At 35.7% G+C, this 22,773-nt stretch overlaps 3 protein-coding genes across 3 annotated transcripts; 1 reads left to right on the top strand and 2 right to left on the bottom strand.

Moving 5' to 3' along the window:
* Window positions 1-5,925: 5,925 nt before the first annotated feature.
* Window positions 5,926-6,435, bottom strand: LOC131030076 (pentatricopeptide repeat-containing protein At2g37320-like). Its single transcript, XM_057960792.2, has one exon. The coding sequence runs from the start codon at window positions 6,433-6,435 to the stop codon at window positions 5,926-5,928; it is 510 nt and encodes a 169-aa protein (XP_057816775.2).
* A 7,036-nt stretch (window positions 6,436-13,471) lies between these two features.
* On the top strand, window positions 13,472-14,266 carry LOC131030158 (uncharacterized). The gene has a single exon (XM_057960890.1). It carries the CDS (start codon window positions 13,472-13,474, stop codon window positions 14,264-14,266), a length of 795 nt encoding a protein of 264 aa, XP_057816873.1.
* A 1,788-nt stretch (window positions 14,267-16,054) lies between these two features.
* LOC131027947 (pentatricopeptide repeat-containing protein At3g09040, mitochondrial-like) lies at window positions 16,055-18,535 on the bottom strand. Its single transcript, XM_057958074.2, has 2 exons — window positions 16,336-18,535; window positions 16,055-16,244 (listed from the first exon to the last, which is right to left on the bottom strand). Exons 1-2 carry the CDS (start codon window positions 18,424-18,426, stop codon window positions 16,179-16,181), a joined length of 2,157 nt encoding a protein of 718 aa, XP_057814057.1. The 5' UTR covers window positions 18,427-18,535; the 3' UTR covers window positions 16,055-16,178.
* Between the last annotated feature and the right edge of the window lie 4,238 nt (window positions 18,536-22,773).

The raw sequence follows: 22,773 nt of genomic DNA, 5'->3' as shown, positions 1-22,773 counted from the left end.
TATTATCTAGTATTAAAAAATAAATTGTTCTCATATTTTATCACGGTGTATGAAGTGTTGGAAATAATTGCCTTCTATAGAATTGCCTCCAATGTAATAATCTATTGGACATTGATCATATTTTCATGTCAATGATTTGATATTGGAGATAAATGATTGATCTCCATATGACAATTATTTTACTTGTGAAAATTATTATCACTTATGATTTGCAATATGGCAATTTGTTGAACATTATTGTCATTCGTCTCTTCAATGGGTTTGTGTGATTGTAATAATACATTTCTCCTCCATCATATCCATGGTAGGAAGATAGTTGCTCCTTATGAGGAATCATACAATATGAGAAACATGAGTTCACTAAATAAATACCTCTATCCTTTTGCTCCTCGTTCTATTTATCTCTCCATCCCCCTCATCCTTCGCTTCTACATCTCCATCTCTATTTTTATCTTTATATTCCTCTCTATCTTTCTCCCCTTTCTATATATTCTTACCTCTCCCTACATCTCTCTCCATATTGCCCCATCTTTATATACCTCTCTAATTATCCTCAATCATCTCTCTACTTTCGTCTCTTAACTCTATCTTCTTACCCCTCTATCTCTCTTTCTCCCTATTTATATCATATATTGCACATATGTATAATAAATATAGACCAATTTTCTTTTTTAATTGACCACATCTGTTCGACGCACACCAAGATGCAATTGCTAGTTTATATTTTCTTATCAATTATCAATCACCTATCAGCATATTTTCTTGTAATGAGTGCAGGTGCTAGTTATATACGATGGCTTAGAAAGGATATTAAGTCTCCTCACCAAACACAATGTTAAGGTGTAACATGGAACACGATGTCACATCGAATTGAGAATATGTCAAAACCTCAACCGACAAGCTGTGCTGTCAGGCAATTAAATCACCACCCTCTCGGCAAATTACATTAAATGGGAGACTCGGCCTGTCGTTGAACGTTGTGTCAGAATTCTCATAGACGCGTGAACAGTGTTAACTCTTTTTACGCCTTTTCTGAAAAAATGTGTAACGATCGAGATTGGCGTGACTGGCGGAGCGGGTTGTGTACCAATCCAGGTCGCCTGTGACTAGTGGAGCACGTGAGCAATTAATAACTACGGTCAAATGTTTACACTTTTTATTTATTTTTTAAAAGGAGTACCAATCAGATCGCTGTGATTGGTGAAGCAGGTGCGCAATTAATAAATTAATCATTTTTTGTAATTAATTGGTTCATTTGTGAACAACTATTGGAACATTTGTCCCATTTGTGTACCACTATTGGAACATTTGTGCACCACTATTAGGACATTTGTCAACAAGTACTAGAGATTTTGAGTTGACGGTTACTGGAACATCTTTAGTTAGGTATCGGGCGACACTTTGAAATGTGTACTTTTTGAAATTTGTGCACATAACTGATTCCACAACGTGCATCGTTACTACCCAAAAGCCAAATCAATAGCTATAAGCAGTTAAGTCGCATACGAAGAGAACTAAAAAAAAAAATCAAAATCCGATGTACCGTTTAGGATCTGTGGGTGCGCGAAGTTAGCTATGACGGCTACTGGTACTCTTCCCCTAGGTGCATAATTAATAAATTAACTTAAATCTTAGAAATTGAATACTATCTATTTTTTTTTTAAACAATCAAGGTTAGGGGAAGTGCATTAGTAGTTGAGCATGTATCAATTGTTGTGAAGGTTGTTGCTACTTTTTGTTTCAATAATAGTACAAATAAAAATTATTGTTTGAAACATAAAATATCATTTTTTAAGAATACTACCTACTATTTTTTTTTAAACAATCAAGATGCGTCTAGGGAAAGACCATTAGTAGGAAATGTACCAATAGTCCTTAGGAAATGTACCAATAGTTGTTAGGAAATGTACTAATATTGTAAAAATTAACCAATCAGGTGATGCCACATCAGCTACACAACTATTGGGGCCTCTTTTGCACGCCTATTGGTCTCACTTTTTTTTTGTTTTGGACACCTTGGCAAAAAGCATGTTGATATGGCACCATACTTGATGATGTGGCGTTGAAAGCTTAGTTATAAGTAGGGGACTTGCCAAGTAAGCTACTGTAAAAAATTGGGAGTGATTTGAAATTTCCAAGTAAGATTTTGAGAAGTGTGAAGTCGGGGTGCTCAACTACTAGTGCTCTTCCACTACCTACTACTTTTTTTAAAACAATCAAGGTGCATCTAGGGGAAGAGCATTAGTAGTTGAGCACGTATCAATTGCTGTGAAGGTTGTTGCTATTTTTTGTTCCAATAATAGTACAAATAAAAACTATTGTTTGAACCATAAAATATCAATTTTTTAGAATACTACCTACTATTTTTTTTTAAACAATCAAGGTGCATCTAGGGGAAGAGCATTAGTAGTTGAACATGTATAAATTGTTGTGAAGGTTGTTGCTACTTTTTGTTCCAATAATAGTACAAATAAAAACTATTGTTTGAAACATAAAATATCAATCTTTTAGAATACTACCTACTATTTTTTTTTAAATAATCAAGGTGCATCTAGGGGAAAGGACCCAGTAGTTGTGCACCCTAACTTTGCGCTTTTCAAAATCCTACTTGGAAATTTCAAATCACTCCGATTTTTTTACAATAGCTTGCTTGGCAAGTCCCCTGCTTATAACTAAGGTTTCAAGACCACATCATCAAATATGATGCCACATCAGCATGCTTTTTGCCAAGGTGTCCAAAACAGCCCCCCAAAAAAGTGGGACCAATAGGCACACAAAAGAGACCCCAATAGTTGTGCAGCTGACATGGCATCACCTAATTGGTTACTTTTTACAATATTAGTACATTTCTTAACAACTATTGGTACATTTCCTAACAACCGTCGGTACATTTCCTAACAAAAATTGATATTTTTTGTTTCAAACAATAGGTTTTATTTGTTCAATTTTTGGAACAAAAGGTATCAACAACCCTCACAGCAATTGGTACATGCTCAACTATTGGGTCCTTTCCCCTAGGTAAGTGTTGTATAGACATTTTAGTCTGATTAGACATAATGTCAAACAATGATCTTTTATAAGTTGCGCTGCGAACAAATAGTCTCATTAAATAATCCTTTTTAGATTATTTTTTTCAAAGATTTAAGGTCAACAATTTTATATAAATTTTGAGGAAAACAATAATAATAATTATTAATAATAAAGAGTCTATTCAATTCAATAGATGATTTAAGGTCAACAATTTTAAATAAATTTTGAGGAAAACAATATTAATTATTAATTATTAATTATTAATTATTAAGAGTCTATTCCATTCAATAGATGAGTCATATTTTAATCGATCTAATCGACGAAGCAGGACCTTAGCAGGTGTTTACACAGAGAGACTGAACATGTTTTAAGTGGGATCATGTAGAGATCAAATAACTGTTGTTGCTTGTGAGGGCTACGAAGCAAAATGGAATCCAGTGTCCAAATGGGGAAGACGTTACTTGCCATATCTGTAATTTCAGTATTTGTTGCGTGGGACATTGTAAAGGCATGTAAAAGAAGGGATAAATGGATTCAGGGCAGTGGTCTCACTCTCACTGCCTTGTCCGTTCAATTTCTTGGGTATTTCGATGCCCAAAATGTCAATCGCAAATCAAAAGAAGAGTTAAAAATACTGGTGAACAATCAACTGTCTATCGATAGTGCTCGACTTGTTCTCTGCACATTTTTGGCATGTGTGCTGCCGGGCGTGGCCTTTCATAGCTCCGGGGGAAGGTGCTCAAATATTGCAGCTTTAGCGGTAAGCTTAAGTTTGCATATGGCCACTGAGATTTATCTGCTTGAAAATGTCAATGACCCCGCATTCAGAAATGGAGGGAGGACGATGTTTATTTCATCCAGTGTGCTTCTGCTGGTGGCAGCCATTTCCCTTGTGCTTTACATAGGCTTGGCAATTATAAATTGTAAGTTCACTCGTGACCGTCTAAATCACAAGATTGCTAAGATGGTTGAAGGAACTGTACAAAGTAAAATCCTTAAAGGAAAATTAAAAAGTAAAATGCTTGTTACAAATAAGTTTGATGCATTCAAGTATTGGGCTATAGTTCGTGGTTGTCAGCAAGAATTTTGGTTGGTCAGCTCGGCCTTCAGCCCAGCTGTGTTAATGGTTGTGACAACATGTGTTGCAGTGGTGGTGGCCAAAGCAATATCTCGGCAATCTCTTTTACATAATATTAATAATAGTGTGAGGTGGACATTGTGCTTTCAGTGCGTTTTCATCCTCACAGGATGGGCTATTGTCATCTGGAGATGGGCTGTATTTCTTTTGCTTTATGCATCACGTGGCGAGCTTTTCAATTACTCTTCTTATACTATGGCATGTGGAAATCGCTTCTTCCGGTTGGTATACCTTTTGGTCGGAAGAGCCTGGAATCTGAACCCACTTGATTATGTCTCTCACTGCAAACGTATACTAACCTATGTGTGGAAAGCGCTGAGGGTATTATTACTCTTGATCTTTCTTATAACTATGCTTCCTACAGGTCTCTTCTTTCTAGTGATCTATTTGCTCGTGCTCTTCAACTTTTTCTGTTGGTGGTTGTCAAAATTGTTGGCTCGGATTTTCATCACCCCCGAATGTATCAACTGGATAAAAGATTTGGTGTCGGATGCAGAAGTGGATCTCAACACAGAAGCCAAAGAAATTTTGTATGTGACCCAGTCATCAGTAGATCAAACAAAGTCTGTGATGAAAGATTCTTCTCAGAAGGGGGAAAATTCTAAGAAAATAGTAGAGGTAATTAAGAACAGTGTCGAGAAAAGTCGTCAAGAGATTAGAGAGCGGCTTTCTCCAACCGGAGACATATATTCTTACATAGGGGTATGGAAGATGGTAGCAGTCGCTGCAATTTATGTACTTGCAGAACTTTGCGGGCATTCGAATGAGATTGTGAAGGATGCTGTGCATGCTTACAAGGAGGCAAAAGATCTACTGGAATTTCTAGACTTCCCTGATAACATTACAATGAAACCCATTAATTTGTTTAGTTCAGGCAGCAGCCGAGCCTACCAAATGAGTTTAGAAGCAGACATCATAGTGCAAAAGATAGAAGCACTGGTTGAAAAAAACTCCTATCCTCGTCCACCGTTGAAAGTTGGGGAGGTTGCTAAAGTTGTGAAGGCGTTTCCGAAGGCTGGAGATTCGCACTTCCTACTCAGTGACAAGTTCTGTCGATATTGGACACCCAAATCATTTGTTGATGAACATAACGAAGGTACAAAAGATCTAGAATCAGCTAGCCAGGACTGTGTGCGCGAGGCCATTTTTAAGAAACATCACAGCACCGAGAGGGAATTTGTCGATGGAGCAGTAGCAGTGAGCTGCTTGGGAGATATAATAGCATGTGGTGTTTTAGAACTACAAGAAGTCTTACCTCAATACTGTAAGAAATGGGCAGAAGAATTCAAAGAAGAGAATTTAATCAAAGCACTTGCAATACAAGAAAAGTTCGGGGCAATAAAGGAAAACTGGCTTTCAGCGACTGTAGAGGATGTGGAAAATAAGTTAGCAGAAGTTACAAAGGTGGATGTACGAGAAATAGAAAGGAATATCGGACACGAAATAATTGATGTGGAGGCGAGATAAGCGAGTAAGTATCGACATTTCCCGAACGTTAAATTTGTGTCGTTTATTCTTTATTTGACTAGTACTGTGTAGGTTATTTAACGAAAATGGTATGCATGATATAAGATGTTTTAAAATTAGTATTAATCTAATAAAAGGTTTTTTCTTTAAAGAGCAACGGTCCTTTCTTCTATTTCTGAATTTTTTACATCAAATTTATTAAAACAAAAGTTTAGTCTAATATGTTTTTTTTTTTTTAATTCGATGTAAAAAGTAAATAAAATAATAATTAAATTTATAGTTTAATAGTTTTAGTCACTTAAACAATTGAAGCATTTGCAGCCCTCGTCTGCTAAACCTGCATGGCTGTATGCTAATAAAACACAAATGAAGCATACACGGTCAGACTTGGTCTTAGAGTGCTTCATTAGTTCAAAGAGTTCGAGATCATCCTTGCAAAATCTATTATGTACATATCCTGCAATCGTAGCATTCCATGAGATCTCATTTCTTTCAGGCATTTTGTCAAACAATTCACGTACTCTAAGCATACTTCCACATTTTGCATACATGTCTACCAGGGCACTTGCAACTACATCTGATGAAAAAACACTTTCGATTAAACTTTGAATGATACCGATGCCCTGTTCCAAACTCCCTATTTTAGCACAGTCTGGGAGAATGCTGGCAAAGGTTGTGTGGTCTGGATTAACACTTGCCGATTGCATTTGCCTAAAAATTCCCCAGGCCTTTTCAACAAACCAATTTTGTGCATATCCTGTAGTCATTGCAGTCCATGTAACCACATCTCTTTGAGGCATCTTGTCAAATAGTTCACGTGCCTAGTGCATGCTTCCACACTTCGCGTACATATCTACCAAGGCACTTGCAACTACATCTGAGAAAAAATTGCTTTTGACTATCCTTTGATGGATGTTTATACCATGTTCTAAAGCTCCCATTGTGGCACATATCCGGATGATGATGACAAAGGTGCTGGAATCTGGCTTTACACCTGCCGACTGAATTTGCTTCAAAGTTTCCAAGGCCTTTTCAACAAATCCAATTTGTGCATATCCTGCAATCATTGCGTTCCATGAGACATCTCTTTGTCGCATTTCATCAAATACTTCACTTGCATCATATATGCTTTTACATTTTGCATACATGTCTACCAAAGCGCTTGCAACTGCATTGAATAAAAATCCACTTTTAACTATGCTGTGATGGATTTCCATACCCCGTTCTAACTCTCCCATTTTGGCACAGGCTGAGAGAATGCTGGCAAAGGATGTGGAGACTGGCTTTACGCCTTCTAATTGCGTTTGTTTAAAAATTTCGAAGGCTTCGTCAACTAATCCATTTTTGTGCATATCCTGCAATCATCGCATTCAATGAGACCACATTTCTGTGAGGCATTTATTTGAAAAGCTTAGGCTTCATCAAGATGACCATTTTGTGCATATCCTCCAATTATTGCAGTCCATGAGACGACATTTCTTTGGGGTATATAGTCAAACGGTAATGTGCCTTGTGCATTCTTACACATTTTGAATACATATTCACCAGGGCATTTGCAATGTCATCCGACAAAATACCCTTTTCCATTATGCATTGATGGATAACCTTTACCTTGTTCCAAAACTCCCATTTTGGCGAAGGCTGGGAGAATGTTGGCAAAAGTTGTCGGGTCTATTTTTACACTAGCCAATTGTATTTGTTTGAAAGTTTCTAGTTCCTTTTCAAAAGGCCCATTTTGGGTGTATCCTGCAATCATTGCATTCCACGAGACCACATCCCTTGGAGACATTTTTTCAAACAGTGCGCATGCCTTGTCCATACATCCACATTTTGGATACATGTCTGTTGTCTACCGGGGCACTTGCAACTACGACATCTGACAAAAGTCTGCTTTCAATTATGCTGTAATGGATGTTCATACCCTGTTCTAAAGCTCTCATTTTGACACAAGCGGAGAGGATACTGTCATAGGTGGTTGAATCTGACTTTACATCTGCAAATTGTATTTTCTTGGAAGTTTCCAAGGCGTTCTCAAGATGTCCATTTTGAGCATATCCTGCAATCATTGCATTCCATGAAACAAAATCTCCTCGAGTCATTTTGTCAAATAACTCACGTACCTTATCTTCCACATTTTGCATACATGTCTACAAGCGCACTTATGACTACAACATCCGACAATACTCCACTTTCAATTATGCTTTGATGGGCATCCATACCCTGTTCTCAATCTCCCATTTGCCCAGAGGCTGGGAGGATGCTTGCAAAGGTTGTAGAGTCTGGATTCATACCCGTCAATTGCATTTTCTTTAAAGTTTACAGGGCATTTTTAGCAATTCCACTTTGCGCGTATCCTGCAATCATTGAATTTCATGAGACTACATCTCTTTAAGCCATTTTGTATATCGATTCACGTGCTCTGTGTACAATTCCACATTTCGCATACACGTCTACCAGGGCATTTGCAATCACAACATCTAAGAAAATCCCCCTTTCCGTTATGCTTTGATATATGCTCATACCCTGTGCCAAAGCTCTTATTTTGGCGAAGGCTGGGAGTATGGCAAAGCTGAACTGGTCAGGTTGGACACCTATTCGTTGCATTTGATGAAACAGTGTCAATGCCTCATGAGGATACCGATATCTTCTGTAAGCTATACTTATCATATTCCATGAAATGATATCTTGTTCTGTCATTCATCAAACACTTAAGTACCGTACTCAACGTACATATTGATGAAGCTTATTTTGGAAAACTGTGCAATTAGCAAATGAAAACCTCATGCTTGTGATGTGGGAATGAATTTACTTACCCTCTGAAAGGGTTTTCCTTGAAATGCAGGTCTACAGGTTTACAGCGGGGTTGTATATATTTGAAGCACTGGAAATGTGCATTGTTCGTTCAATCTACTCGTACCGCGGATAGGCAAGAAAATATTACCTTGTGGCACAAATCATTCAAGAGAGAAAACAAATATATAGTGATGCTTACGATGGCAATATAAATTGATATTCTATGATAATGTTACGATGATCCAATTTTTTAAGATTTATCTTCAATGAAACTTTGATGGTTTAAAATAAATTATGATTTTTCATCAAATACAACACGTTAGTGCACAAGTTAGCATTTTTCAAACTCTAATTGATTTATAAAATACATTTAGAGGGAACTAATTAGAGCCCAAATTTAATTTTGCATTTTGAAACCTCTACGATCAATTTTGGGCCTAGCACAAGTAAAACTATCGATGAATTGAGGATCAAGATGTATCACAAGGGATGTGTATAGATGGAGTTAATGTTGAAGGTGGATAGAAGAAGACAAAGCCTAGCTATGAGGGTTTCAACTAAAAAACATTAGTTTTCAGGCTCAGTACTCTAGGATGGATACAAACTAGCTTAGGGGCAAGAGTTTTGGATGGAGATTGTCTTCGTATGGGATGAAATGAAAGGGTGATGGCTTGGAAGGGCAGTGGGATGAATGAAAAAAGAATACCTACAATACCTTAGAAAAATAATATCATTTGCATGTAAACCCCATCAAAGAAAAGAAAACCATACTTCAAAACCTTGGAAAATTGGGACCTAGCTATAAAGAATTGAACTGAACCAATTGTTTAAATGTGATAAAAAAATTCAATGGTTGGATCTTGGAGCTAGCACGCTCAAGAAAGTTCTAAAATACTTTAGAACTCTTGCACTCATTCTAAAAGTAGAAAACCTTGACATCCTATGCCAAAAAAAAATTTCCTATGTTAATTGAGGCAAAGGTTGGGCCTATTTACAGATTCTATAGAAAAGTTTGAAAAGGTGCATGTTGGTAATGGGAAAGTGTGGCATTAAATGATATCTTATTCAAAGGATTTGTTAGGATGATAAAAGGTCAAGCCCAACCCTATGAATGTCCAACTATAGGTGATGACCTCCAACTGGGTTTGGTTTCAATTTTTAGAGAATGTTGAGATGCAAGGTGGCCATTTATAAGTGATTTTGTTTGGTGGAAAATTTGTTTATGTTGGTATGCTTTGGGAGGAGAAAAGGTAGGGTTCAAATGAAAAATTAATCTAGGGATAAGGGGGAAAAGGTTCAAAAACTTAGGAAATATAAAGGGGAAAGCTAGGACATGGGTGGAGCTTATATTAAATGTAAAATTCTACTTAGGAAACATGGTTTCAAGAATTTTAGAGCAATAGAGGAAAGGAAAAGTGACATGGCATATTGAAAAACATGACATTGTCTGATGAGGGTATGCAAACACTATTATCACAAATATGCAAATAAGTTGTTTAATTTGGCCCACAAAAAAATAAAATAAGTTTAAATTGTAAATGATTTTCTCAAAGTGTATGTGTGTGTCCCTTAAACACCCTATGTGACACCATTTTACGTCCAAGTGTCATGCATCACTTTTACTCATTGTGTTTTTTTACTTCAATTATATTTTAGGTCAAATAATATTATAAAATGTAAAAATATGTATGAATAAATAGCCCTCAGTTTCAACTTCATAGAAACATAAAATAATTGTATTTTATTTAAATATCATTTTTAATTTTTAATAAACATATATTTGTTACCCAAAATAACCTCATACCTTCAAGACATTGAAAAATAGTAAATGATGTCCAAAAATCCCATTAACTTTGCACTTTGTATTGATATTGTTATTTTAGTTAAGAAAAAACAATTTGGGTGTATATGCAAATGTTGTGTCTTACTAATATGTTTAAATTACAATTACTGTCAATTGAAAAATAAAAATAAAAAAAATATTAAAACAATATGAAAACAATAGATGTTGGTCTTAAAGATTTATGTTTAAAAAGAAATAAAAAATAATTTATGTTATTCTCAAAATTATGTTTTATGGATAATGGCTAATCTGATAAAAATTGCAAAGGTATATTAAACATTATATTGAAAACTAACCAAATATGATAGCAATGATTTTTTTTTTTTAAATTATAAATCATAAATGCAATCTGCATTTAAAATCTCACAAATTATTATTTTACATCATCTTTAAATTTTGTTTGTTTGTGATGAATAGTAAAATGTATTTTTGTGACACCAAATGACAAAAGAAAGAGTAGAACACACTATTATGTTATCAACTTTGGTGTTAGTTTCCAACTAAACATGGACAAATTTGAGTAGACTTCTACAAAGAAGAAAGGCCATATACCAACTAATGAATGTAAGGTGCAAGTAGATGACTAGAGCTCAAATGACCAATATCATTGTCAAAGTGATGTTGAAACATCAAATTTCACAATCAAGGCTTGCTTGTCATGATGGACAACATTAAGCTTAAACACTTTCCCTACTCAAACATTAATTAATTATGTCTGTGTCTTATAAGAATTGTTGAAGTGTCCTTTTAGGCATCTAGGACTCCCAATTGTTACAAAATGTGAAGAGAAAACATTTTCTACCATTAATATTGGTCCAAGTCTTCATTGCAAAGAAGAAAAAATTAGTTGAAAAACTCTCATGACACATGCACAACCCCTATACTAGACACACAATTCTCATGATGGAAATGAAACCACCTAATATATATCAAAACTACCATGACACATTTAGAGCTAGCTAGAAACACATGAAAATAGGAATGATGATGATATGAACATCACCTACTACATCTACCAAATGTTTTTACTTACCTTTGTCTAATAATTAATATTTGCTAAGTATGTAACTGATTAATAATGTCTTCAATTTAGACTCAAATGAGATAACAAGCGCTTATTTTACTTAAATGAAACATCAATCACTTATTTTGTTTTCTTTAAATTAGAACCCTTCTTTCACTACTATAAATTTGTGAATCTTATTATGTCAAGTATTTAATATCATAAACATACAATTGAATATAAGTTGTGATATTACTTCTATTTATACAAATTATGTTCACTTCTCTCAAACATCAATCTATAAATTTTATAATGCAAGTTTTGCAGACATCATACATCTATACAAATTAAAATATAATTAAAAAGATCATTTTATTTTTCAATGTATAAATATCCGTGTTGCACGGAGACGCGTTGATCATTTTATTTTTCAATGTATAAATATCCGTGTTGCACGGAGACGCGTCTCCACCCCCCTAGGACGCGTCTCCAATACTAGGACGCGTCTCTCGTGTCCAAAACGTCTCTAGAGACGTTTTACTTTGCAAGAAACGCCAGTCAAACGAATCCTGCCGAAAGCAGAAAAAAAACCCTAAAAAGCGTGTTTTTCACGAAAATAGAAACCAAAAAAACCTAAAAAATCGTAATCAACGGAAAATAGATGACGCGAGTCACAGGCAAACACAAAAAAACCAGACATGACGGAAAAACACAAGAAAAATATGGTGCGACACAGAAAAATTGCATAAGGCAAAAATGCGAGGGAAACACATGAAAAACTCGCGCGACCCAGGGAAAATTCGCAACGCAGGCGAGCAAGCGATTAACGAAAAAAACCTCCGATAGTTAATATAAAATATTTAATAATAATATTTGATAGAAGTTTAGAACAAGTTAATAATAAATATTTAATCCTATGTCTACTAATCTAGTTGTTCTTCTTCCCAAACTTCCCTAAGGTCGGTTCATTTGATTGAGGATCGTTAGCAAGTTCTCCATTTTTGTTTCATAACAAATTAGGTCACACTAATTCTTTTTTTTCCATTTATGATAGTTTTTAAATGAAAAGCCTTAATTTACTATTTTTAAATTTAAAATTATTGTTATTAAAATTTACAGTTAATTTACTGTTTACTGTTAATTTACTAAATTAACATAAACCGGATATTTTAATTTATTAACAGTATGAACTTCATATTGTTAATAAATTAAAATGTTCAGTTTATTAAAAAAATTAATTTAAGAACAGTAAACTGATAGTTAATAATTTAATAAAATAACAGTTAATATCGTGATATTCTAGTTTATTGACAGTATGAGTATCACTGTATCTTAAATTTTTTAACAGTATTTTAAATTTAAGATACTGTTAAATTGTTAATAAATCTAACAAATGTCAAAATTTAAATTGACTCAAATCTTTGATATTTTTTTATTTTATTCAGTGATTAATTTTCTGTCAAATCTGATTTATTTTATTTTATTTTCCATGTAGAATGTTGGGTGGAGGAAGGCAAGGCTTGTACCCACTATGGAAGTATGTTGACCGAGTTCTGGGGCCAAAAGGAACAGGTGGAACAACCACTATCTATTATAAACTTTGTCCATTGCATTGGAAAGGCACCTACACTAGGGTGAGAACTCATTTCCTTCACCAACCAGGAAACGGTGTTGAAGGTTGTCAAAATGAGTCGGAATGATATGATGTTGTGAGGGAATAAGAAAGGGTTGATGGTAAAGTTTCTATGTGAAGCTCTCATGCTTCAACAACAGGGGCAACTACTACAGCTGGAAGTTTTAATAGAGACTCGAAGGTGGATATAACTTCAAGAGATGAAACAAGTGAACATGCTCACAAAAGATCACACATTGGCAACTCAAACCCCATTGGAAGATTGTTTGATGTGTAAGATCGAGAAGCAGTTGATGCAGCGATTGCACGATTTTTCTATGCAAATGGAATACTATTTAATGTTGCTCATTCACCTTTCTATGGAGAGATGGTCCAAGTGATCAACAATGCACCAGCAGGGTATAAACCACCTGGATATACAAAGCTTTGCACTACTCTAGTCAATAAAGAAAAAACTCGATTAGAGGAACAAACCGCACCATGAAAAGAGTGTGGGCTACAGAAGGATGTAGTATTGTGATGGATGGGTAAACGGATGTTAGGAATCGTCCACTACTTAATATCATGGTAACATGTAGCAAAGGGCCTTATTTTTTGAAGGCAATAGATTGTTCAAGGGAAGAAAAAAAAGCAAAATTTTTTCATAACCAGTTATGTGACAGCATTGAGGAGGTGGGAGCATCACATGTAGTCCTAGTTGTTACTGATATTGCCCCTGTTTGTAAAGTAGCAGGCATGTTGGTGCAAAAAACGTACAGGCAGATATTTTGGACACCATGTTGTGTGCATTCGTTGAATAATGCACTCAAAGATATTAGCAAGTTCCAATGGATTACAGATCTCATAGAGAAAGGAGGGAAAATACAAATGTTCATATGGAACAATCACCACACACAAGCTATTTATCGTAACTTTGCCAAGGTGGAACTTCTCAAACTTGTTGATACACGTTTTGCATCTTACTTCATTCTTCTTGACCGCCTTTGTGAAGTCAAAGGAGCTTTGTGTTCCATAGTTGTTAGTGATGCATGGGCAACTTGGAAGCAATCTACATCAGATATTGCGGTTGAGGTGAGAGGTATGGTCCTTGATCAGTATTCTTGGGTTGATATTAAGTTTGTTGTGGACTTTATTAAGCCCATATGTGAGGTGATCAGATTTGCAAATTCAAACATGACATGTTTGGGAGAGGTTTATGAAACAATAGATTCCATGTGTGAACAAGTCAAGAAGATAGCAGATGCAAAAGATATTTCTCTATATCCTTTGATAGAGGAAAAGTTACATGGAAGGTGGAACAAACTTAACACACCTCTTCGTTGTGTGGCCTATGCCTTAATCCTAAATGGTATGACATAGAAGTGACCAAAAAGAGGGCTCCAAATCAGGGTAGAGAGGTAATGAAGGGATTTTGGGCAGCGGTTAAAAAGATTTATGGCCAAGGTGAGAATGCTTCAGTTTTGAGGACTCAATGGAATAAGTTTTCTCGTGGGAGAGATGATTTTGGTTCCATGGAAGCTATATATGATATGAGAGCAAAGAAAGACCCTATAGAGTGGTGGTGGAACCATGGAAGTGAAGCCCTTGAATTGCAATCATTTGCAATACGATTGCTCTCACAAATAGCCAGCTCTTCATCTTGTGAGAGAAATTGGAGTACTTATGGGTTCATTCATTCCCTAAAGAGGAACCAATTAGGATCAAAGGAAGTAGAGAACCTGGTGTACATTCATAGCTCACTTCGTCTTCTCTCTCGTGTAGACCTTAGATACAATGACGGTCCTTCAGCAAAATGGGATCAAATTTCACCTGATGGAGAAGTTGCGGCCATTTTGGATGAAGTGGTTGAAGCAGATGGACTAGTTGATTTACCCCCTGTTATTCTACCATCAGAGGAACTTGAAATTGAGAGTGATGACTATTTGGAGAGCCTCATAGATGAGGACCTTGATTATGATATGGATGATCATGGCATAGAATAGTAGATGATAGATATAAGTTTTATAATTTTTGTTTTCAGCTTTTTGTTTGCGTATCACTGTATCAACTCGCTGCTTATCAAACTATTTAGTATTTTGAATTTTCAATATGTAATCACTAATCAGTTTGAAACTTTGACACAATGATTGTATGACATTTTGATTTGACTCATTTCACATTTATGTACCTAAACTTCGAAGTTAATGTTGAATGTTAATTGAAATTCTTGTTTTGTAAGTTCAATGTCATTACATTTTCAGATTTTCTATAAATTATTAAATTATATTAAAAAACAAATTGGCGCCTCCAAGTACCCCTATCTCCTATTTTGAAAAAATAGCCGTACCCGTACCAGTGTCTCCGACGTCTCCAAGTACCCCTGTACCCGTGCAACCTTGATAAATATTAATAATATATTTCTAAATTAAAAACAATAAATTTCAATTAAATGATTACGAACTTGAGTTCACAAAATATGTTAACTCTCACACAAAGGGAGAGATGTGAAAGAACCTTAAAAGACAAAATCTACATGAACATGTACATTTCATATACAATGCGTAACTCAGTCCCAAAATAGTACAACCAATCCAGACAAAAGAACCATAGGAATGACAGATTTTGGAGTTAAAAACACTAAGAGATACTCTCTGCATCACCTTAAAGCATTGAGTTGATAATCCTTCTCACTCCCTGTTATCCAAGGATATGGTCATACTCCTCACACCCTGTTATCCAAGGATCTTTCGCTGTACTCCTTTCATTACTCTCTTGCATTTTTTCCCATTCTCACCATCACCAGTATTTGGAAGAAAAGCACATTGCATACTATAGATCTGATTTTATAAATCAAAAAGCATGGTCTAGATCTCCATATACTTGGACAATAGCACTTCTGAAAAACTGGAAATCAAACCTCATCTATTCTTTATGACCGCAGATCTGACAAGGTGCACATCGTTATAGTACAAGCCTATGGTTGCGGATTGCTTCCTTTAGAATCACCAGTAATCTCCACAGGAACATTGTCCTTGTTTGAAATAATGAAACCGGTTAGCATCTCTCACAATAATTTGTCTTCCAACAATCTTGGAGATAAACTTGGTTGCAATGTGACAGTCAACACATACTCGAAGGTTCTTGACAATTCTAATAGTTGTTCCTGGGGAAGCGTTTAACAATCCAAATGCAATTGCCAGCTTTTCACTATGGTGGCTAAGAAATAATTCTTTTTCCTCCGCCTCCACATCATTCAGTGCATGTTTTGAATCTGGAATATACCCTGCTACCTTCAGCTCCCAAGACAATTTCTCCAATTTTGCATAGATTTCTTCTGTCTGTGGATGTGATCTGTCTCCTGCACAGAAAACATGTACCATTTTATGGTCTTCAATCCAACTACATCCAGGTACCTTATTAATTCCTCTATCTTTCATCAATTTCCTTACCATTTGAACCTCGTGCCGCCTCTTCGCATCGGCATAGATGTTTGAAAGAAGAACATAAATTCCAGCATTTTTAGGATCCAGCTCGAAAAGAAGAGTTGCAGCAAATACTCCTAGACCTATATTCTTATGCGCTCTACAGGCACCAAGCAAGCATGTCCACACAACCACCATAGGTTTAACTGGCATTTTGATGATAAAGTTTAACGTTTCCTCAAGATAGCCAGCACGACCAAGGAGGTCAACTACACACATATAATGATTAATTGTAGGAGTTATACAGTAAGAGTCACCCATGGCATTGAAGTATTTACAACCCTCTTCCACTAAGCCTACATGGCTGCATGCTAATAAAACACACGTGAAGCTTACATGGTCAGGGTATGTTCCAGAGTGCTTCATTAGTTCAAAAAGTTTGAGAGCATCCTTGCAAAAGCCATTTTGTGCATAGCCTGCGATCATAACATTCCATGAGATCACGTTTCTTTGCGGCATTTTTTCAAACATTTCGCGTGCCATGTCTATGCTTCCACATTTTGCATACATGTCTATCAGGGCACTAACGATTACAACATCTGACAAAAATCCAATTTCAATAATGATTTGATGGATGATCTTGCCCTGCTTCAAAGCTCCCATTTTGGCACAGGCTGGGAGGATACTAGCAAGAGTTGTGGAGTCTGGATTTACACCTTCGAATTGCATTTGCTTAAAAGTTTCCAAAGCCTTTTCAGCAAACCCATTTTGGGCATATCCTGAAATCATTGCATTCCATGAGATCACATTTCTTTGAGGAAGTTTCTCAAACAGTTCATATGCCATATGTACACTTCCACACTTTGCATACATGTCTACCAGGGCACTGGTAACTATAACATCTGACAAAAATCCATTTTCAATTGCACTTTGATGAATGTCCATACCCTGTTCCACATATCCCATTTTCGCACAAGCTGAGAGGATGCTGGCAAACGTTGTGGAGTCTGGCTTAATACCTTCCAACTTCATTTGCTTAAAAGTTTCCAAGGCCCTTTTGAAAAACCCATTTTGTGCATATCCTGCAATAATCACATTCCATGAAACCACATTTCTCTGTGGCATTTTCTTAAACAGTTTATATGCCGTGTGTACTCTTCTACATTTTGCATACATGTCTACCAGGGCACTAGCAATCACAACATCTGACAAGTATCCGCACTCGATTATACTCTGATGGATGGTCATTCCCTGTTGCAAAGTTCCCGTTTTCGCACAGCCTGGGAGGATGCTGGCAAAGGTTGTGGGGATGGGCTTTACACCTGCCAATTGCATTTGCTTAAAAGTTTCTAAAGCCTTTTCAACCAACCCATTTTGTGCATACCCTGCAATCATTACATTCCATGAAATCACATCTCTGTGAGGCATTTCTTTGAAAAGCTTTAAAGCCTCGTCATAAAATCCAATTTGTGCATATCCTGCAATCATTGCAGTCCATAACACAACATTTTTTTGAGGTATATTGTCAAACAGTTTACGTGCTTTGTCTATGTTTCCACATTTCACATACATGTCCAACAAGGCATTTGCGACAACATCGGACAAAATCCCCATTTCAATTATATTTTGATGGATTTCCATTCCTTTTTCCATATCTTTTATTTTCGCACAGGCTGGAAGAATGCTAGCAAAGGTGAACTGATCGGGTTGGGTGCCTGTTTGTTGCATTTGGTGAAAGACAGTCAATGCCTCATGAGTACATCCATTTCTTCTGTAAGCTGCGATTATGATATTCCATGAGAAGACATCTCGTTTAGTCATTTGGTCAAACAATTCGCGTGCATCCGCTAAACTTCCACACTTGACATACATATTTATAACGTTATTTTGAAATAATGTGTCTGTAGCAAAAACAAATCCGCCATGAGCGATGTATGAGTGGATTTGTTTACCCTCTGAAAGAGCTTTCTTGGAAATGCAATTCTGCAATAGTTGAAGATATATAGAAGAGTTTACAGCGGGGTTTGGAGTGGTGAGTAAAATGTGTAGTGCCTCTTTCAACCGAGCTTCTCTAAGTAAAGCTGAGAGAGTAAGACTCAGATTGGGAGTCGATGGCATTGAAATTTTATGATTGTAAATGAGGGTAAGAAATGTGCATTGTTTTTGTCTATTAACACTGTCGTCGCCTTTCTCCACGACAGTGGTTAACTTTTTACGTTCTTCCCATTTTAGTGGCATTGTAATGTTATTAGATTTAAAATAAATTGTAATAATAATAATGATATTTGTATATGTAGATGAGAAAATAGAATCTGAGATCTTATGGCACAAGATTCAACATCAAACAATGGAGTTCCTGCAATAAACACACACATGCAAAACAAAATGAACTATTAAAGCACACATGCATGCAAATGGATTTTTTACCCTATTGCACTCCTATCTATCAAAGTCTTGTGTTTGAAATAGATGCTCTCAAAAGCACTACACAAGATGCTATGAAGAACGGAGATTTTGAAAGATTAATGCAAGAATGAACTAACTATGCTTGGAAATGAGAAAGATTGAAACAAGCAAGATATGCAAGAGATTGAAAGATATAGATGATGGATTAATTTGATGGATTGCTAGATGGTCCCAAATGAAAGAGCGGTTGGGTTTTTATAGATATCCTCGGGGTGGATTCAAGTTGTAGGGCGAATGTGAGATAAAAGATTGGATAGGAGATGTTAGTGTTTATCCCACATTTATTAGGTGGATGAAATGGGTAAGAGTGGAAAATGATAAATAGGGGATGCACTTGATATGTAGGATTTTTGGAGAATGGTTCTATTTAAAAATGAATAAAATGGAATATATGTTATTAAATGGATGAATAATAGAATATATTTTGATATAATGGATTTAATGGAATAATGGAGAAAATGAATAATATTATGGATGAATATAATAGAAAATAAGATTAATAAATAATGGATCCACCTGATAATGATTGGAAAATTGAGATTAAATAAGAGGATATTTAAATCAAAATTTGTGTGTCTACATTTTGCCTCTCTTTGAGACAATGCAACATGTCACATTGTTTCAAAGGAAAAAAATTAACTGATACATACCCCAGAGATATCCTAGTAAGGGTGATGATTGATTGGTTATGCCCCCTTGAGAGATTGATCAAACAAATTGATGGAGATTGATCTCTCAATAGATTATGGAAAGGAGATAGGATAATTGATATTGCACGAGTGATTAAGTTGAAAAGTGCATTTGATGGAAATGCAAAGTTGATGAGGCGTAACTGAATAATTGATGAAAATGAATAGTATAGCTAGGTTGATAAGTTGATTAAATTGATTAAGCTAATAGGGATTGATGATAACGCATGTTGATTGATAAAGTGATTGAAGATTCAGATACATGCATCAGTTGGATAAAGCATTTGATTTATCTTGCTGCATTGAAAAGAATGAAGAAGATGAAGAAAAAAAATTACAAAAAAGAGATATGAAAAGGGGTGATGAAAAGAGAAAAATGATGAGAAAGAAGAATGAGAAATGAGAAAGATGGATATGAAAGTGATGAGAAGTCTTGTTCTTTTGAAGTGTTAAAGTCATCATCGAGTTTATTAAGCAAAAGGATAAAACTCATCTAGATATGAGTAAGACCCAAATGAATCGTCATACCAATTGCGTGAAAGAAAACACATCAGACAAGAAGGATTGTCTTAGTTTGCATCAGACTATTATGTCCTCGATGATCTTAAATGATCATGTCCTAAGACAAGTCATCATATTACTAAGGAACAATCCACAAGCACCAAACAAGTGAACATGCCACATCCTCACCTTTCTAGTCAAAGGCATCTTGGAGATAAAATCTCTAGTCAAAGACATCTCGGAAAAGCTAAAGTACATGTCACCAAAAAGGAAATAAAAAACAATCAAAAGAAAATAAGCAAACAAACAAACAATATGTTTCATGTCGAATGATTTTTGTTCAAAAGTAATGTGTTTGGTTTTGATAAGTCGATAAGGTGTTGTTATGTTTGCTCAATCATAATCTCGTCACATAATGAGTTCATTTTAGTGAAAATCTGCATGCTTGTTTGAAGTGTGCGTCGTCGCAATGTTTATTACATATTTTAGGATTTTTAGGATTTTTTCAGATTTTTTCCAGACATTTTTTTATTTTTATGATTTTTTCAGGACATTTTACATTTTTTATGATTTTTTCAGGACATTTTACGATTTTTAAGATTTTTCCAAGATATTTTATGATTTTTTTCTATTTGCCCCTAGTGCCTAGCAAGGTAAAAGGGATTTTGAGTGGGTGAATGAACAAACCGGGTAGGAATGGATAAGTGAAATATGGTAGAGACTTATGTGATTTTCAAGGACTGCCTCTTAATAGGATAACATGTTAATCCAAGCAAAGGGACCAGATATAGCAATATAAAGCAAGGATATGGTGTAACGAATGTCATATGGTCTGAAGAAATGAGCATGTCAAGAGGTTTTTTACATTTTGTCCTTAATTTGGATCAAGATCAACGAATAGATTTGGATCTAGGATGAAGAAGATCAAAGGTGGTAATGAAAGACAAAAGCAAGCGATGGACAAAATAATGGATAAGAGCTAAAGGGTGTGGATCAAGTGCAATAGATAGGGCACACAAAGCCTATAAAGATCCTTAACCTTGTCAAGATCAAAGGTGGAAAAGGGGTATGTATGGATATAGGGCGAATGAAGGGTAGTGGAGGATGAAGGATAATGGAGGCTAAGGGATAATAGATGGATGTGGCAGATAAAATAACATGGATGGAACTTGCCCCAGTGAATAGTGCAAGAAGATAATGGATTACGTAGAACGCGTGTTTGCCAAGTTTTCATCATGGTACTTGCCCAAGGCGCCACCGAAGTGGTTTTCACACACGGATGAATTTATTTTTCTCTTTACTTATTTTTCTTTTATTTTTCTCTTTTTTTCATTTTTTTCTTTTCTTTTTTTGTTTTTCATTTTTTCCCTTTTCTTTTTCTTTTTGGAAGATAATGGATACATGATAGGAGATATGACTCAGGAATCAAGCAGTTCTTTGGGTAGTACCCCTAAAATATATTCTATAACGATCCATAGCTATAGAAGGTATGCTCAAAGATGTCGATATGGTGATTGGTAAAGGGAGATGAAATGGATGATAAGATGGAAAGGTTATAAAGATTTATGCAAAGGATTAGATAAGAGGGATGGAAGGATAGAACATAGCTGTTGGATAGTAGATGGGATATTGGAAGACTGGTGCACGAGTGGATGGAGATGTTGGCATGGTCAACATTGGCACACACCTTGAAGGGTGATGGAATGAGGGAGGAATAATGGATTTTGGAGTTTGTAATTTTGATGGAAAGGTCAATGTGGATTTTAGGACATAAGGAGCCAAAATGGATGAAAGAGGTAACAAAGATTTTAGGATAATGGATGAGGCAGAAGCTAGGGTAGCAAACTTGAATGCCAATTTTGATTTTTCTTTAGTGTGCAAGTCTTGTACAAGCGACTTGGGAATCCACATGGTTCTTGATTTTTCATTGTTTTGTGTTACTTTAGAACGCATTGGCCTGATGTAAGACTTAGGAAGCCATACAAATTTTGACTTTTCTTCTTTCTTTGTGGGCTTTGTGGCCTTTTGGACATTTCTTTTTCTTTTTGGATCAATTTTTTCTTTGTTTTTGCATGTCGATTATATGGGACATGTTGATCCTTTGATTCATGTGGGATTTTGAATATTGGAATTCTATGCTTGGCATCCAAGTTGCTTCAAATGGCATTAGGATTCATGGATGGAAATGAATGATATGGAGAGTTCATGTGGGTAGGTTTTTGAAAGGTTCTCAAAGATGTGTTCCTTTGTTGATCTTGACTTACGGTAAGGTTAGTGGATTGAAAGTTAGGGGTAACATGGATAGGAGATGGAGGGATATCAGGACCCAAGATAGATGAAATGTTTGAAGGCTTTGATTATGGTATATAGGGACCCAAAATAGATTTGGAGGATCTGGAAGGTGTGTGTTTGGTTTTAACTAGAGAAATGTAGGATTTATGAGGGATGCCAATATCTTGAGAGTGAGCAATGTATCCATTATAATCAAGATTTTATTTTATATCAGGGGGTTCTAATATACCTTGTTCATGAATGTCTAACCCTTTTCTTTGATAATGTATCCTTTGGAAGATCTTTTTAACAAAGGGTTTCTTCTTACTTTTGATGCTAGAGACAAGTCCATTTTGAGGTGGAGGTGGCTTGCAAGGAATGAAAGGATCGTGAGAGGGATTTATAGGCATGATGGACTCTTGAGGTAAACATGGAGAATTCTGACAAGGGAATAAAGGGATACTTTTATCTTGGCATGGAAGAGGACCATTGGATAGAGTAGGAAGGGTGTTTGACTCTTCACTTTGAATAGGATAAC

Source organism: Cryptomeria japonica, chromosome 8 (assembly GCF_030272615.1).
Source record: "Cryptomeria japonica chromosome 8, Sugi_1.0, whole genome shotgun sequence".
In the NCBI taxonomy this organism is placed as follows: domain Eukaryota; kingdom Viridiplantae; phylum Streptophyta; class Pinopsida; order Cupressales; family Cupressaceae; genus Cryptomeria; species Cryptomeria japonica.
The sequence above is the reverse complement of the archived record's forward strand: the minus strand, read 5'-3'. Positions and strand labels throughout refer to the sequence as shown.

Coding starts and splice junctions, on each gene's coding strand:
- LOC131030076 (XM_057960792.2), bottom strand. CDS start 6,435: ATGCCTCAAAGAGATGTGGTTACATGGACTGCAATGACTACAGGATAT.
- LOC131030158 (XM_057960890.1), top strand. CDS start 13,472: ATGGTAACATGTAGCAAAGGGCCTTATTTTTTGAAGGCAATAGATTGT.
- LOC131027947 (XM_057958074.2), bottom strand. CDS start 18,426: ATGCCATCGACTCCCAATCTGAGTCTTACTCTCTCAGCTTTACTTAGA. Junction 16,245..16,335: donor GGCGGCACGAGGTTCAAATG/GTAAGGAAATTG, acceptor TTTTCTGTGCAG/GAGACAGATCACATCCACAG.